At 43.4% G+C, this 14803-nt stretch overlaps 1 protein-coding gene across 3 annotated transcripts in view; it reads left to right on the forward strand.

The window, feature by feature from the left end:
- LOC135214819 (WASH complex subunit 1-like) overlaps nt 1–14803 on the forward strand; it is a 192864-nt gene that overhangs the window by 40685 nt on the left and 137376 nt on the right. For 2 of the 3 annotated variants that reach the window (XM_064249199.1, XM_064249197.1), the window contains exons 8-9: nt 641–1026; nt 1924–2049. In XM_064249199.1, the coding sequence (XP_064105269.1) occupies nt 641–1026; nt 1924–2049 (512 nt within the window). Of the gene's footprint in view, nt 1–640; nt 1027–1923; nt 2050–5807; nt 5877–14803 lie in introns of all 3 variants that reach the window. The other variant, XM_064249198.1, reaches the window with a different exon arrangement.

The raw sequence follows: 14803 nt of genomic DNA on the forward strand, positions 1-14803 counted from the left end.
AAAAGGATTGATTAAGCATAAGGCAAAAAGATTGGAAAAATGGATAAAAATAACATTAAATATTAGTATGTGAAATCCAGCAGCTGGAGGTACAGATACACTACAATTCTTGATGAAACACATAGCAGTAAATAACTATGAAATGAACTAGGTTCTTACACCTTAGACTGATGGCTCTCAAGGATGATTTGGATAGCCACTCATCATTCTATTACCTCTTCAGTATTTTAAAACTTCAGAATTGATGTGTGTTGAGTTATTGTTACTGCGATTGAGTTTATTTAGGATTGATGTGTTTGCAGTGAACAACTTAGATTTGAAGTTAAAAATGCACTCTCAAAAACTTAAAGACAATTAAGGGAGTACTACCACTAGTGGGGATTTAAAAAAAAAAAAAAAAAAAAAAAAAGGGATTTGAGTGTTACTTCATGATAAAGAATAGTACTATAGAGTACAGTATTGCCTTGCAAGTAATAATGCAATTTACTTTCTTATTGTTTAATTAGTTTTATCAGTCCAGGTGATTTATGAGTAACTTAAAGTGGTTTATCAATAGTATAGGGGTATATGAGCACCATAAATAATAGTTGATGAGAACTTGAAGTGTCTTTTTGCTAATTAGTGAAACATTAATTTCCAGGAATTGCTAATGATCTCCTTTATAGTGCTGATATTGGGCCAACCATTGCTCCATCCTTTGGAATGCCAGACCTTCCAACATTTTCATTGGATTCCTCTGATGCAGCATCAGCCGAATCACCTTCACAAGAATCTGTTCCACCACCCCCTCCTCCAGCAAATATGACTGTTCCTCCATCTTCAGGCATATCAAATATCCCTCCTCCTCCTCCTCCTCTAGCCCTTAATAATTCAAGTGTTACAGCAGTACCTCCACCACCGCCACCACCTCCCCCTCCTCCCCTTGGCGATGCACCCCCTCCTCCTCCAACACCTCCTCCCCCACCTCCTGCTCCCCTTCCAGCACAATCAACTGAAGATTGTGGAGAAAAGCAGGATGCTCCAAAGGTGAGATTTTGAGGATGGGCCATAAGATTTGTACAATTACACCACTCAAGAAATATACAATTTTAAGTTATTCTGGTAAAAGTGCTTTGGAAACACTTCACTTTCCTTGATCAGGAGAATTTTATCAAGGAGGTTAAATTTCACTCCACACATTATATGAAGCTAATTGTAAAAGTTGAAATATGTAGGCATTAAAGAAAACTGAGATGCTAATACAGTAGCCAAAGCTGCAACTACTGTGACTAGTTCAAATATAGCTATTCCTGCAAATGATTTTTACTTCCTCCAAAACCTGTCTTCATCAATAAATGGCAATATTTTGGAGTCATTAGTCTGATCATAAATTAATGCAGATTATACCCTCTGTTGGATTATGACATCATTTATTCCAAAGACAATGCAACAACTGAAGTAATACCACCCGTGTTTTGTGATAGGTCGCACTTCTGTGGCCCTTGGATATTGATGAATAGTCTACAAACTAGTCCCAGAATATAGATAATACTGAACTATGTACTTGACACTTACAATTAAACAGATTTCATGTGGTTGTCTAGTTGCCAACCAAAAACTAATACTATCAAGCTGTGGAAGCAAAATCTCCAAGGTTTTGACTTTATCCTTTAAATTTTAAGGAGTTTCAATTTATTAATATAACCTCATGTATTTATTAAGAACAAGTTTAGGAATTAAGAACAAATTTGGGCAAGCTGTATAATTGCTAAGAATTTGAACTCCATGATGTGGTCAAACTGTTTATTGTTACTAATGGTAATTTAGCCTAGATATTTGTTGTTTTGTGTTTGTTGCATGTTTATGGATAATGAAGATACTAAAAGATTTATTATACCTCAAAGGAAAGGTGCACAAACTACACATTTTTTTTTTTTTTTGCAGGGTCTACCTGCTGCAGTAACATCAGATGCACGTAGCGATTTAATGAAAGCAATTCAGGCAGCCGGAGGGGCAGGCAAAGCCAAGCTTAAGAGTAGTAAGGATCGTAAGAAAGATTCCAAGAAAGAGGTTAGTTGATTGTTTTACTGTTCAAAGGGTTTTTTTTAATAGATTATAATTTATCAATGTCACTAATAAACTGGTTTGTGACAGCCATTAAAAGTGGATTAATAGAAATTGTTTTAATTCAGTATTTTTTAGACTAATCTTTATACTCATCACAGTTTGAAATGTCAAAGTTCCATGAGGATAATTGCATGTGGTCATGTCATTCTTAAGAAAGTTTACATAGTAACTCACAAGCAGACATTTTATGTGCTATTTCAGTATACAGAACTACCAAAAAAAGTTTAAGTAACATACATATTTTAGCTAAAATGCAAAACCATCCAACAATGTTATTGCAATCAAAAAAAATTTTCTACAGACCCATTAATCATTAACTTACCCCATACAGATGGCTTCCAGCCATAACGAATTGATAGATTTTGAAAGAAGAAAGGTCTTATTACTGAAACAACTATATTATAAAGGACAGTAATATAGCAGTTATTTGGAAAAAATGGAAATAAAGGAATACCTTAATTCATGAAATTACTGAAAACCCCATAGAGCAGGGAACAGGAACCCTTGGATCAAAATAATTTTTAACTGAAACAAGCAAGTATTCAAAGTAGTAATACTGTAGTGGCAAACATGCCAAGAGGTGATAATCCTGGGAAGCTCAAACATGGACAAATTCTGCATTGCCTTCTAGGCCAATGGAACATGAGCTTTCTGTTTCCAAGATAAATCGAGTTGGTGAGGTTGCTAGCCCTCTGTACTAGTAGAGTAAAACTATTTAGGATAAGAGTACCTACAGGCAGTCGCCGCTTGCCGGCAGCATCGGTTAATTGTGTTTCAGTGTTACAGTACTGGTAAGCAATTTTCAGCACCGGTAAGGTTTTATCAATATCAGTAAGCAGTTTATCTGCGTCAGTTAGTGGTTTATCGTCTTTAATCTATGCAAGGCCAGCTGACAAAATGCAAACATTTAGCTATGTCTGCACTCACAGCAACCTTTACCTTCTATTATTAACCTTTCAGAAATTTTAATTGAAGTGTGATTATGGTAGTAATAACATTTAGGATAACATAATATCAATTTTTAATAAAAACAAATTCAGTCATAAAAAGGATAATCATCATACATTGTTACTTGTGATTGATGGTGGAACATAAACGTACGTAATAAAATCATTTTTACCTTATACTGTAGTATGTATATTGTTGGCTTATCTTCATAATAATTCAAGGAATAATTCCATATCAATGAAATCAACTTTTATCTCTGTGAGACCAGCTGACAAAATGTAAACATTGAGTTACGGTTTTGTTCACAGCAATCTTTATCTTTTGGCAACCTTTCAGAAATTTTAATGGTAGTGTAGTTATGATAATAATAATAATAATAATAATAATAGTAATAGTAATAATAATAATACTAATAATAATAGGAATAAATTCTGTTTCTTTTACCGTGTTATAATAATAATAATAATACATTTTATCTCAGCTCAAGGACATATACATTAAATATACAAAGTACTATAGACAATAGCATACATAATTTAGATATATGATATAACACGATAAAAAATGATGAATCGGTAATATCCACACAGTTCCTCAAGAAATATAAATGATAGTATTCATAATAATTGTAATAACAGTATACATAATAATATTGAGAATAGTAGTTAAAAAAAACATTCAAAATTATAACATCTAGTGAAAAGATTGCATATATGTAATTAAATTCCAGCTAGGTCCAGAAGGCTAAATACAAAAATTTAAAATAGCTATGTAGTAATTACTGGGTAGGTATAGTTAAAACTGTTTTATTATAAAAATGTCATTTTTACTGTATTGGATTCATACACATAAGAGCAAGTTATGCTACTATTATGAGTAGCATAGTAAAGGTTGTTGCATGAAGGAAGATATTTGTTGATTGTTTATTTTGAATTAGGAGAGAATATCTATCTACATCATTTTTACATTTTTTTCTGCTTAAGTTGCCTCAGCACAGTTGTAATGGCTTGCCAGGTGAACCATGTTATGTATGTATAATCTTGACAGGGAGCCACAGTAATTGTCAATGTCAAGTTTATTCTCCCAAGCTCATTTGTTGAGTGAAGGACGGTCACCTAGCCTGTTGAGCTTTGACCTTAGAAGGAAGGTTACAGGAGATGTTTAGAGCCTTCGACCTCTCTTTTTATCCATAGCAGTTCCCTTTTCACCATCTGCTAACACACCAATGGTTAAGAGAGATGTTTCCAGGAGTTTCTTGGTGATACAGCTTCTTCCAATGCCATCCCAGCATGTTCATTTACTGCTGGTGCACTTTTGAAGAAAGATTTTAGGAACCAACTAGGGCAGTAGTACCTGCTCACTTCAAGAGCAGATGTAACAGTCTTGAATGTTTGATAGCTGATTTCCAAGATATAAATTACAGTGAGCAGCTGTTGAAGTTTGTTGCTTATTATTTAGGTAGTGTATAAAACTGATATAAGTTAGACATTTGCATGACCGGAATATAGTTATCCTGAGGTATTTATCAACCAGTAGTTAATGCGATTTTCAGTTGAAACATTAATCAGTGCATAATGATTACAGCTGTTAATATTAGTAGCCTGTTAGGCAATGTAAATAATCCTTATGATTATGTAGACCTTAAACATGTATGTCTTCTTACTAATACAGGCAGTCCCCGGGTTACGACGGGGGTTCCGTTCTTGAGACGCGTCGTAAGCTGGAACATCGTAAAAAATCCCAAGAAAACCTTATTTTTAATGCTTTGGGTGCATTGAAAACTATGTAAACTGCATTCTTATTGCATTTTTCATCAAAAAACAAAAAAAAACCTTCAAATTTGATATTTTGTATTTTTGGTGTCATATTTTCATCTGCCAGATGAGCGTTGTAGGCATCGTAACCCTGGAAATAATGTCTGATGAATATAATTGAGAAGTGCCTTAACCTCGGAACGTCGTAAGCCGAACCCATCATAACCCGGGGACTGCCTATAATTGAAAAATATGGTAGTTACCAACAGCATCAAATGATAAAATAATTTCTTCAAGAGATGAAACATGTTTATTTTTTATTTTATTGTTTTAATTTTTTAATCTATATAATTTTTGTTAGTGATAAATAGAATATTTCAGATTTATGCATGTGTGTGCATATGCAATTAAGAACAAAACCTTTTGAATCAGTGCTAAGATGAGAATGAATGAAAATGATATAAATAGTAATGAGTATATAAGACATTCAAACATCAGCGTTTAAAAAGGTAAAACCAAAGAGTTTTAATTTCTAGTGGAATTAAAACTCCATAAATAAGATAAAAAATACTTATATAAAATTTAGTTCCATGAAGCAGCACCACTATGCATAGCACACAAAATAATTGTTTACGGTGAACACATTAATGTAATGTTGCTTTTATGTAACATTCTTTTTAGAAACTAATTGTTATCACATGTAGTGTACCTTTCAAGGACTACTGTACATTGTAGCTGGTATTAGGGGTTCCCTGCAGTGTCTTCAAGGCATTAGCTATAGTGCTTGTGACCTTTCACTTTTCATCTTTTCCCACCTAGCTTTCTAACATCCTTAAGATTTACCTTGCTCCACTTTTTACATGTGCAAGAATAAATAGTGTCAAGATGTCTTGGGATCCAGCAGCTTGCTTAGAAGGCAGTTGTTATGCTATGTCAAAAATGTATGGATTAAAGTTGTTAGTCTGAAAAATCAGATTATGTCCAGTTTTTTTTTTCCAGACTGCATCTGCACCTCCTGCTGGTGATTTGATGAGTGATTTGTTCAACAGACTTTCACAAAGACGCAAAGTAAGTGATTGACTACCTTTATGCTCACAGAAAGCAAATCCTCTTACTTTTACTGAAATTCTAGTTAGGACAGACTGAATGCCTAGTATGTAGCTGAAAATGCAAACCCCCCTGCTGTCATTAATGCTGGCAACATAGCAGTTTTAAAAAAATCAAGTAATCATTACAGATATTTATTTGTTCATGATAGTTTTAACATGTTTGAGAGTGATGTTACTGGAGGGACTGCGCAGTTAGTGTTGGATAGGACGGAATTTTTCAATTCTTGATATATTTTAAACTTAACAGCTTGTTTTTGTGTATATTTGTTTACATATGATGTAACTTGTTTTTGTTCCGACACGGCATACAAACCTTCGGTCCTTTTACAATAGGAAGGTACTAGCGGCAGCTGGATAGTTCGTAAGCTTTCGAACAAGGGGTGGGCAGTAGTTAACTGCTTGTCCGACAGGCGCGCGCGCGCGACTGGGAGGTAAACAAATCACTTTTGCTTTCGGCCTGCTGGCGTGTAGACATGTATCATCGCTCTCTGCCCGCTTCATCGTCGTTGCTTTCGCATGGTTGTGTTTTTCTTTTTCTATTTATCTAGTGAAACTGAATTGTAAGTACAATCATTTCATATTTATTTCCATTGAATTCAATTGTGAATTAAAGGATCTTGGTTTCTCCACGCCCTCCGATTACCCGAGTGCCGGGACTGAAGGGCGTAAGTGCGGGAATTCATTTTTTCCCAGAAATGATCCTCGTATTGTGTATGCTCGGTGCCTGAGGGCGGGAGAGCGCTCGCTCCGAGCTTATATTTTGGTTGAAAATGTGTAGATGAAAATCGTAAGTAAGTGCCCTTTTCATTTTTTTTTTTTTTTGTTTTTTGACCTGTATGCTCGTTGCCGAGCGAATGCGCTCGGCACGAAAACTTATTCTGTATGGAAGTGGAATGCGCAAGTACAGTATTCTTTTTTTCATTTTCCATATATTTATTTTGATTGTAGCAATACTCATTTTGGACAGTTTTTCATTTTCCGCTCTTACCCGGAAATTGATCCTTTCCCCTTTTTATTTGAATGAAGTGAAATCGCAAGTGCAGTTCTTTTTCATTTTCATATTTTATTGAGATTGCATTATTTACTTGGATCAATGTTTCCGCTATTTCCGGGAATTGATCCTTCCCCTTTTTATTTTGTATGAAGTGAAATCGCAAGCGCAGTATTCTTTTTCATTTTTCATATATATTTTGATTGCATCAATTCATTATGGATCAAGGTTTCCGTTCATAATCGGGAATGGATCCTTTTACCTTGCGCTCGGTACGAGGGCGCAAATGCGCTCGCTCCGAGCCCTTATTCATTGTGAAGTGAATCGTAATGCAAGATTTCCTTTTTCATGTTATTCCTTTTATTATTGATTGCATCATATTTTATTTGGTTCAAGTTCCGCTCAGTCAGGGAATTGATCCTCTTGCCCTTGCATTCGGTGCCAAGGGCACGATTGCTCTCGGGCTCTTATTATTATTGTTGGGTACATGGGTGCTGTGCGGGGGTGGGGAACCAGAATCCCTCCCCCCCGCTAAGCTCCACAGATGGCCCTTCCCCTTCGGGGGGGAGGTTATCTGGGTTCTTCTCCTCGCCCGATCCGTCGAGCGTGGGGGAGGGCGCTCGGTGCCCGATGTACAATTGTATTCGGGGTCTTCCGCTCGTTCGGTGTGGGGCTCACCCCCCCACCCCCCGCGCGAGGGGACTTCCCCACCCCCCCACTAATCACTACTACTGTTATTTCCGCAGGTGCTATTGCCACGAGGGTGGACCTTGGTGAGGTATGGGCGTCCTTCGAGTTGCAGGGCGTGCCTAGTGTCCAGGGGCGGCGGTTCTATGTCTGGGCCTGCTGCGGTCACCCATGGAGTGGTGACCACGACAACGATATCGACTCTAGGTGACGACATCCCTCCTCACCTGGTGTACTCGCCTCACGTGGGTAACAGTCTTGCCTACAGCCGCTGTGAAGTGCCGTTCGCTGTACCGAGAGGAGGAGTGCCGCCGCCGCTCGTGGTTGCTGCGCTGCCGCGACCACACTTCCACTGCCCTAGAGCTCGCCCCTGGACCTGCCGCCGGTACCAGGATGTTTGCTGGCTGCTGCTCCACCTCCTGTGTTTCCGGTGCTGCCTGCCGTACCTGCCGATTCTGTACTGACTGTCCATGGAGTTGCTGCGCTGGCTGTCCCTGCCGTTGCTGCGCTGGCTGTCCCTGCCGATGCTGTGCTGGCTGTGCCTGCTGTTCCTGAGATGCCCATACCTGCTGACGTCGTCCTCTGTTCGTGGTGGTACTACCCCAGACTTTGGTCTGTCTGTACAGGGTGCGTCCGGGCCCTGTGGCTTCGGCTACAGCAGCCCGGCTCCGCCCTGGATGGCAGATCTTACGTCTGTCCTGAGGAAGCTGACGAAGAAGAGGAGGAAGGTGTCGTCGTCGTCGTCTTCATCTTCTTCATCGTCGTCGGCTGCCGCCTCTTCCCCTTCGACTTCTAAGGCTTCACAGCCGAGGAAGAAGAAGGTTGCCTCCTCCCTCCTAAGAAGTCTCCCTTCGGAGCTTCTCGGGACCCGTCTTTCACCTCGTGGGACGGGCGGGTTTTCCTTCCGCTGGTCCTCCTGCTCCTTCGGGAGCAGGGCCCGTCTCTTCCTTCCGCAAGGAAGAAGACTACGGGGACCAGAGGGGTAGCGGCTAACACCGGAACTTCCTCGCCTGGTGTCAGTGGTTCTGCCACTGCATCAGGGTTCCGTCTCGGCCTCTCGTTCGCGGGAGGTACCGAGTGTACGGAGAGTGTCCCTACGGTCCTCCTCTACCATCGACCGTGCAGCCAGGAACCAGACCTCTGAGCCCGCTCAGCGTCAGGTTCACGGCATGGAGCGGAAGACTGGTGACAGCCGCTCACGCGACTCTCACCAGACCAGCTCTCGCTCTCGCGGCGACCAGCTGGCTACCCAGGATGACGTGACGGTCCACGACCGGCCACGGGCTGAGGCTGGGAAGAGGTCCCCTCGTTCGCCGGTGCCAGCCACGGCTGGAACCAGCGACGTGACGTGCCGTGAGGACAAGCACCGGTCTCACTGTGACAGTGGAGCCTGCAGGTCGCCTGACCGTCGCTCTCACAGAGAGCGATCGGGTACGGCAACCAGCACCAGCTCTTCTGACACTCGAGATCGGGGCCGCTGTGCTCAGTCCAGCCGTTCTCCACAGCGAGACGGTTCGACCAGGCCTGCAGCTCGCTCGTCCACCGCGGGGTTTGACTATCGCCTGCAGCCCTCCAAGCCTGCTGGTTCTGCCAGCGAGCGTAGGGATTCTGGGGAGCGTCAATGGGTCTGCCTCCCTCCCGTACCTTCAAACCATCCTCGGGTTACACCAGGAGGAGACGAGGTGGTATTGAGGAGTGATCGTGAGGGGGTGTGCGCCCCACTCATGATCCCACCCACGGACGCCCTACGTGCCAGGCACAGTTCTTGGACCGGCCAGGACGTATGCGCAAGGGGATGGAGAAGACCGAGAGGGCTGTCGCTGTTCCCCCTTCTTCAGGAGGAAGGTTCTCGGAATATGCCTCTTGTTCGAAGGGCTTAACGGTCCTACTCTGCAAGATGCTGTGACTTCCGAGATCCAGAGAACTTTGCCGAGGTTTATGGCGCTGATTCGTCAGCACAACGACTCGGGGAAGGATCGCCGCTCCCACCAGCAGAGCCACGTCTCGGCTCGAGTCGTTTTGGGGCCCGAGAGGGAACCCAAATCGACGGTGGGTCTGCCGCGATCGGAGCTTGCTGACTGTGTTGAACCAGGTAGTCTCTCGTCTCCGGACAAGAAGGCTCTCTCAGTTCTGGCCGGTCGAACAAGCTACTTCACCTCCTCTACTGCGACAGAGGCGTTTCTACGTGTCTTCGGACACCGTATTTGAATACCCCTTCGGTCCTCCTGAGAGGTTTCGACCTCGACGAGGACTGGAATGAGTCGGAGGACGGTATCGGCGCTCTCCTGTCAGGTGTCGATCAGCCCCACCCAGACGACGTTCACAGTGGCGGCAGACCCTTACCTACAGTTATGAGTTCGTAACCCTCCTCGGGGGAAAAACGTTTTCTCCTGATGATACGTTTTCCCAGGCTCTGAGAGGCCCCATCGCCGTAAGGCGATGGCTGCTCCTTTTCTTCTCCAACTGCTAGTTCCGCTGGGAAGGCGAGCCAGTATACCAATTCCTCCCCCATTCCCATCTCTCCTTACGGCTACGAGGGAAAGGGGAGGATCCTACAGAGATTTCTCTGTAAGATCCCACGGTAGGGGCTGCTCTACCGGGGGCGACCTTCGGGTCCTACCTGACGTAAGCCCGGTCGTTGAGGAGGGATCCTGCCCCTTTCTCAATTTCTACGGGAATCGAGAGGACCACCAGACCGATATCGTTTGACGAATTCGGGGGGGTGGGGGTTTCGCAGAGTGCTTAGAATTCTACGGAATTTCTAGCGCACTCAGAGTGTTCGAGTTTTTTACGATCTCCAAACACTTAGGCGAGACCACGGTCCAAAGTGAGCGAGAATCCCCGATAATTGTTACACGAATCGGGAACCTCGCTTATGCTCGAATTCCTGGTAATTTCTAGCATTTGGAAGAAGACTGCTGCTGAAAGAAGAGTATCTCACAGTAGGCGATTTAACCTGGAATAGAGAAGAACGGACGGGAACTTCCAGTTTGGCTTGAACTATCGTCTTCGGTATTCTGTTCACCATTGAAGCTTTCCTTTGGGAAAGACTTCTCCTTCACTCTCTTGACTAGAGAACGAAGGCGGTCGATCTCCATCCTTATTCTCATTCCTCGAGGGGAAAAGAATTTAGGATGGAGGTCGTTGTACAGAACCTACAAATATACTACGTATATTACCCTCGCGAACAGATTCTTTTAACAGTTGAATTGTCCGGGGGGTAGGCGCATACCGTAGTTACTAACTCTACGGTTTGTGACCGAGACGAATTGTATCTTAATTGAACTGCAACTCGGGTTGCCTGCAACCTCCCAGCAGTTATCAGTTTCGATTTTAGATACTTGGTATTGTCATGACAACACCAATCAGCTTTTGTATTTACCGAAATCCGTTTTCGTTTAAATATAATTGCTCGAGCGTATTCTTTATGCTCGATGTTTCTAGCCGAACGCATTCCTTCGTGGAATAATGGATTACCTGGCAAACTCAGGATGACGAGTCACCGAGAGCTACTGCGTATTGAACTGCCTGATAGCAGCTCAGTATCAGCTAGGTCTCGGAGATGCACGGTCAGTTACGTCTCTCTCTCCCCTGGTTTGATTGACTACCGAACCGTATCTCTGCCCAACAATCATGGACTTAGGTCTCTGATTAATGGGGATTCTCGCAATAATGAAGGACCATCTACTGCTGTGACGCTCGATTTTCATCGCCTTCGACATTGCGAGAATTTTCAACAGAGACATCTCTTGGACTCTTTCATCTTTCTGTTTACCGCACCGGTAACAGAAGTCTGTACTAGTCTCCCAGCTGCATCGCACCGCGATAATGCGAATGATTTTTGCAGACATCTGAGTTTGTCTTCAAAATATCTCGTATTCGTAGGTGTGCAATTATTATTCATTGTTCGCCCCGAAATTAAATTAACAGATGTGTCAGAAGACATCGCATACTCTCCGACCTGACAGCTCTACTTCCAAATGTTCAGCCCATGAGAAGCAGTTCTTCAGGCAGTATTTCCCTGTGTCTTCATTACTGAAAAGCGCTCCGCTTTCATTGCAACTACGATCCTCACCGGACAGCAATGAATAGCGGTTAGCGTTCTCAGTGTTTGTAGCACAGGTTCAGAATCTTGAGAATCCTTCTCTCGGTTCAGCTGTGAAGACGTAGGTTGCATTTTCTGTACCACCTTTGTCTTCAACGACACATAGTGTTGTCTCCTTAGCTGAGAATCAACTATACTATGAGATATCTTGCCATCAGGGACCTCGGTCTCTAGAAGGCAATTGACTTTCGCCTGTTGGGCACATGCCTTAAGAGAATCATTACCTCGCCTTCTGGCATCGGTGACGAACAAATTATTTGTTTAGTCTCTTGGCATAACCCTTTTAAGGCGAAGGTCACGTGACTTGCTCGGGTGCTTGGACAACTTGCCTCCTACCGAACGCAGTCAGTCGGCAGCTGTCAGAGCGCCCAAGTCTGTTACGAACTTCGCTGTGGACTTAGTTCGGTTGTTCCATAACAGTCTTTTCTTCGTCCTAACGCTTGCACAGTACCCCTACCATCGACACCCACCATTGAGTGTCGGTGTCCTAACCACTACGAGAAGAAGAACTTCACTGCTTGGGATAGGAGAATGTGAGACACTTCGCTGCAGACGGATAGAACCAGTATGGGTACAGGACATCACCGAAGTCGAGAAGAGGGATAGGTCATACGACCTTCCCTTCTTTTCCTCTGAGGTAATTGCATGACTTTTCCTGCGAAGTCAAGCATCCAGGGGATGGGGGGGATTCGTGAAACGCTCGATTTCGTACCGACTTCGTAGCGAAGACTCAGAACCCTTCGGTTCCTGACGATCGGTTAGAGTCCTTCACAATCCCCTCCCTAATGGACTTCACCGCCTTTGATGCGAAGGAGATGCTGCTTTGTCCTGTGTCGCGCTTTCTGAAGAAACTCGACATCCCAGGCTGAGTGTTGAAGACTCTTCGTCAGCACCAAGATGACCTAGAAGTACACTCCCTCGAGTTACACAAGAACTTCTCCGTGGCGCAGGTACTGAAGGCAGGGGTCTGGTACAACCAGACCACTGGCACCTCCTTCTACCTTTTGGATATTGCCCACAGGTCCTTGGATCGTTTTCCTTGGGACCCGTGGTGGCTGCTCAACACGTTGTGTAGCTAACCCAGACCCTAGCAGGCTGAACAGCATCGAGTCCTGGTGTGACTGTAAGAATAGATAAGTGAATGAGAGAGTGACTGGCTTCTCTTCCTATCTTTTTCTCCCCCTCTACCTGTGGGTAGAGGGATACGGTCATCACCTTGCTGGATAAGGACGAGATGCCGGTGAGCTACTCGACAGAGCCCCATCCTATCCCTTTCACTAGGGATGGGAGCGAATATCCACCACTTCCTCCTACAAGGGGGGGGGAAGTGGATGCCAACAAGATACAAACCATAACTTTATGTTGCCTCTTGCAAATAGGAACTTGTTCTTGTTTGCTGGTACGAAGAGATAGCTTGCCTCTCTCTTAGTACTTGGTCCAGAGGTCTGACCATTGATCCTGCGGTGCACACCCCGATCAATCGGACAGAGGCTTGGATCCCTCCCTCGCTCTTACGACCAGGGAGGCATTCCAAGGTTGGGCGAACACCAGTCTGTTCACAAAAGACTCAGATTCCTCCCACCAAGAAGTGAGTCTTCCTATTGTAAAAGGACCGAAGGTTTGTATGCCGTGTCGGAACAAATGACAATTTGTCCAAAATTGCATTTTTCCTAACTATACAAACCTGAGGTCCTTTTACACATAGTCCCACCTCATGCCACCCCTCACTCTGCAGTTTTGCTTGGGCCAAAAGCAAAAGTGATTTGTTTACCTCCCAGTCGCGCGCGCGCGCCTGTCGGACAAGCAGTTAACTACCAAACCCCTTGTTCGAAAGCTTACGACCTATCCAGCTGCCGCTAGTACCTTCCTATTGTAAAAGGACCTCAGGTTTGTATAGTTAGGAAAAATGCAATTTTGGACAAATTGTCATTTTTCCCATTTCTAAAAGTATTTTACCTGAATTTACCGTTAGTTTACTAGGAATCTGTAGTGAATGGCAGGTAATAAAAATTAGGTTTAGTTAAAATTAAAAAAGACCCTGTGCATCACACTGGGGGGGTGGGGGGGCAATGATGAATTTAAATCATTCAAAGGCAAGAGGACTACTCAGCTTACACCTAGTCAGCTGATTTAGTCTTATTATTCTTATGCAAAGTAAGCTTTAATATAATTCATGTCACAAAACCATAGTAAAAGGTTATTTCCACTTATTCAACTTCTCATCTCCCAGTTTCTTAAGAATTCAGTTGTTTTGTACATGCAACCTTCCCTGGCCAGGGCTATATGACTAGCTAGTTGTCTCTGATGTCCCGGACAAGAATTCAAAAACTCGCGGCACATGCTACAGGTAGGTCAGGTGATCACCCTCCCCCGCCGCTGGGTGGGGGGAATAGGAACCATTCCCGTTTTCTAATCAGATTTTTTCTGTCGCTGGTACTGACAACATCGTTGTTGGTTCCTCCTGCATGGAATTCTTGCTTGCTTTGCTAAGGATTGTTTTTGGTGAAGTATTCATTCTTTGGCTTTGGTATACGCTGATTTGGACCGTTTTTTGGATTTGCTTAGGACTTTTTTCTTCATTATATCTGATGTTGCACCTGAAACTCGTTTTAGAGTGTGTATGAAAGAAGGATGTAAGGTGAGACTGCCGAAAGCTTCGGTGGATCCTCACACTATTTGTGTTAAATGTAGGGGGAATGAATGCTCAGTTAGTAACACATGTGATGAATGTTTAAGTTTGACTGAAACCCAATGGAAGAGTTTGACTGCGTATGTAAAGAAATTGGCGAAGGATAGAATTAGGAAGGCTTCAGCTAGAAGTTCAAGTAGGTCCTGCTCTATGGATCAGGACAGTCATTCTAATCCCAATGTAGTTTCTCCTACTTCTAACGTAGTTTTAGCTCCTTCCCCCCGCAGCGAACTCGTAGATTCGTCGTTGGAGAAAGCTGCTATGAAAGCGTCGATCCGTAATTTGCAAACTCAATTACGAGAGATGGAAGGTAAGAGTGAAGTGCAGTGAAGTGTGCAGTGTCCCCAGTGAAGTGGAGGGGGCGTCTGACCGACTCCGCATCGCTCCTAGGCCGAGACCTCTTTCAGACTCCCA

The sequence above is a fragment of the Macrobrachium nipponense genome, chromosome 46 (assembly GCF_015104395.2).
Source record: "Macrobrachium nipponense isolate FS-2020 chromosome 46, ASM1510439v2, whole genome shotgun sequence".
In the NCBI taxonomy this organism is placed as follows: Eukaryota; Metazoa; Arthropoda; class Malacostraca; order Decapoda; family Palaemonidae; genus Macrobrachium; species Macrobrachium nipponense.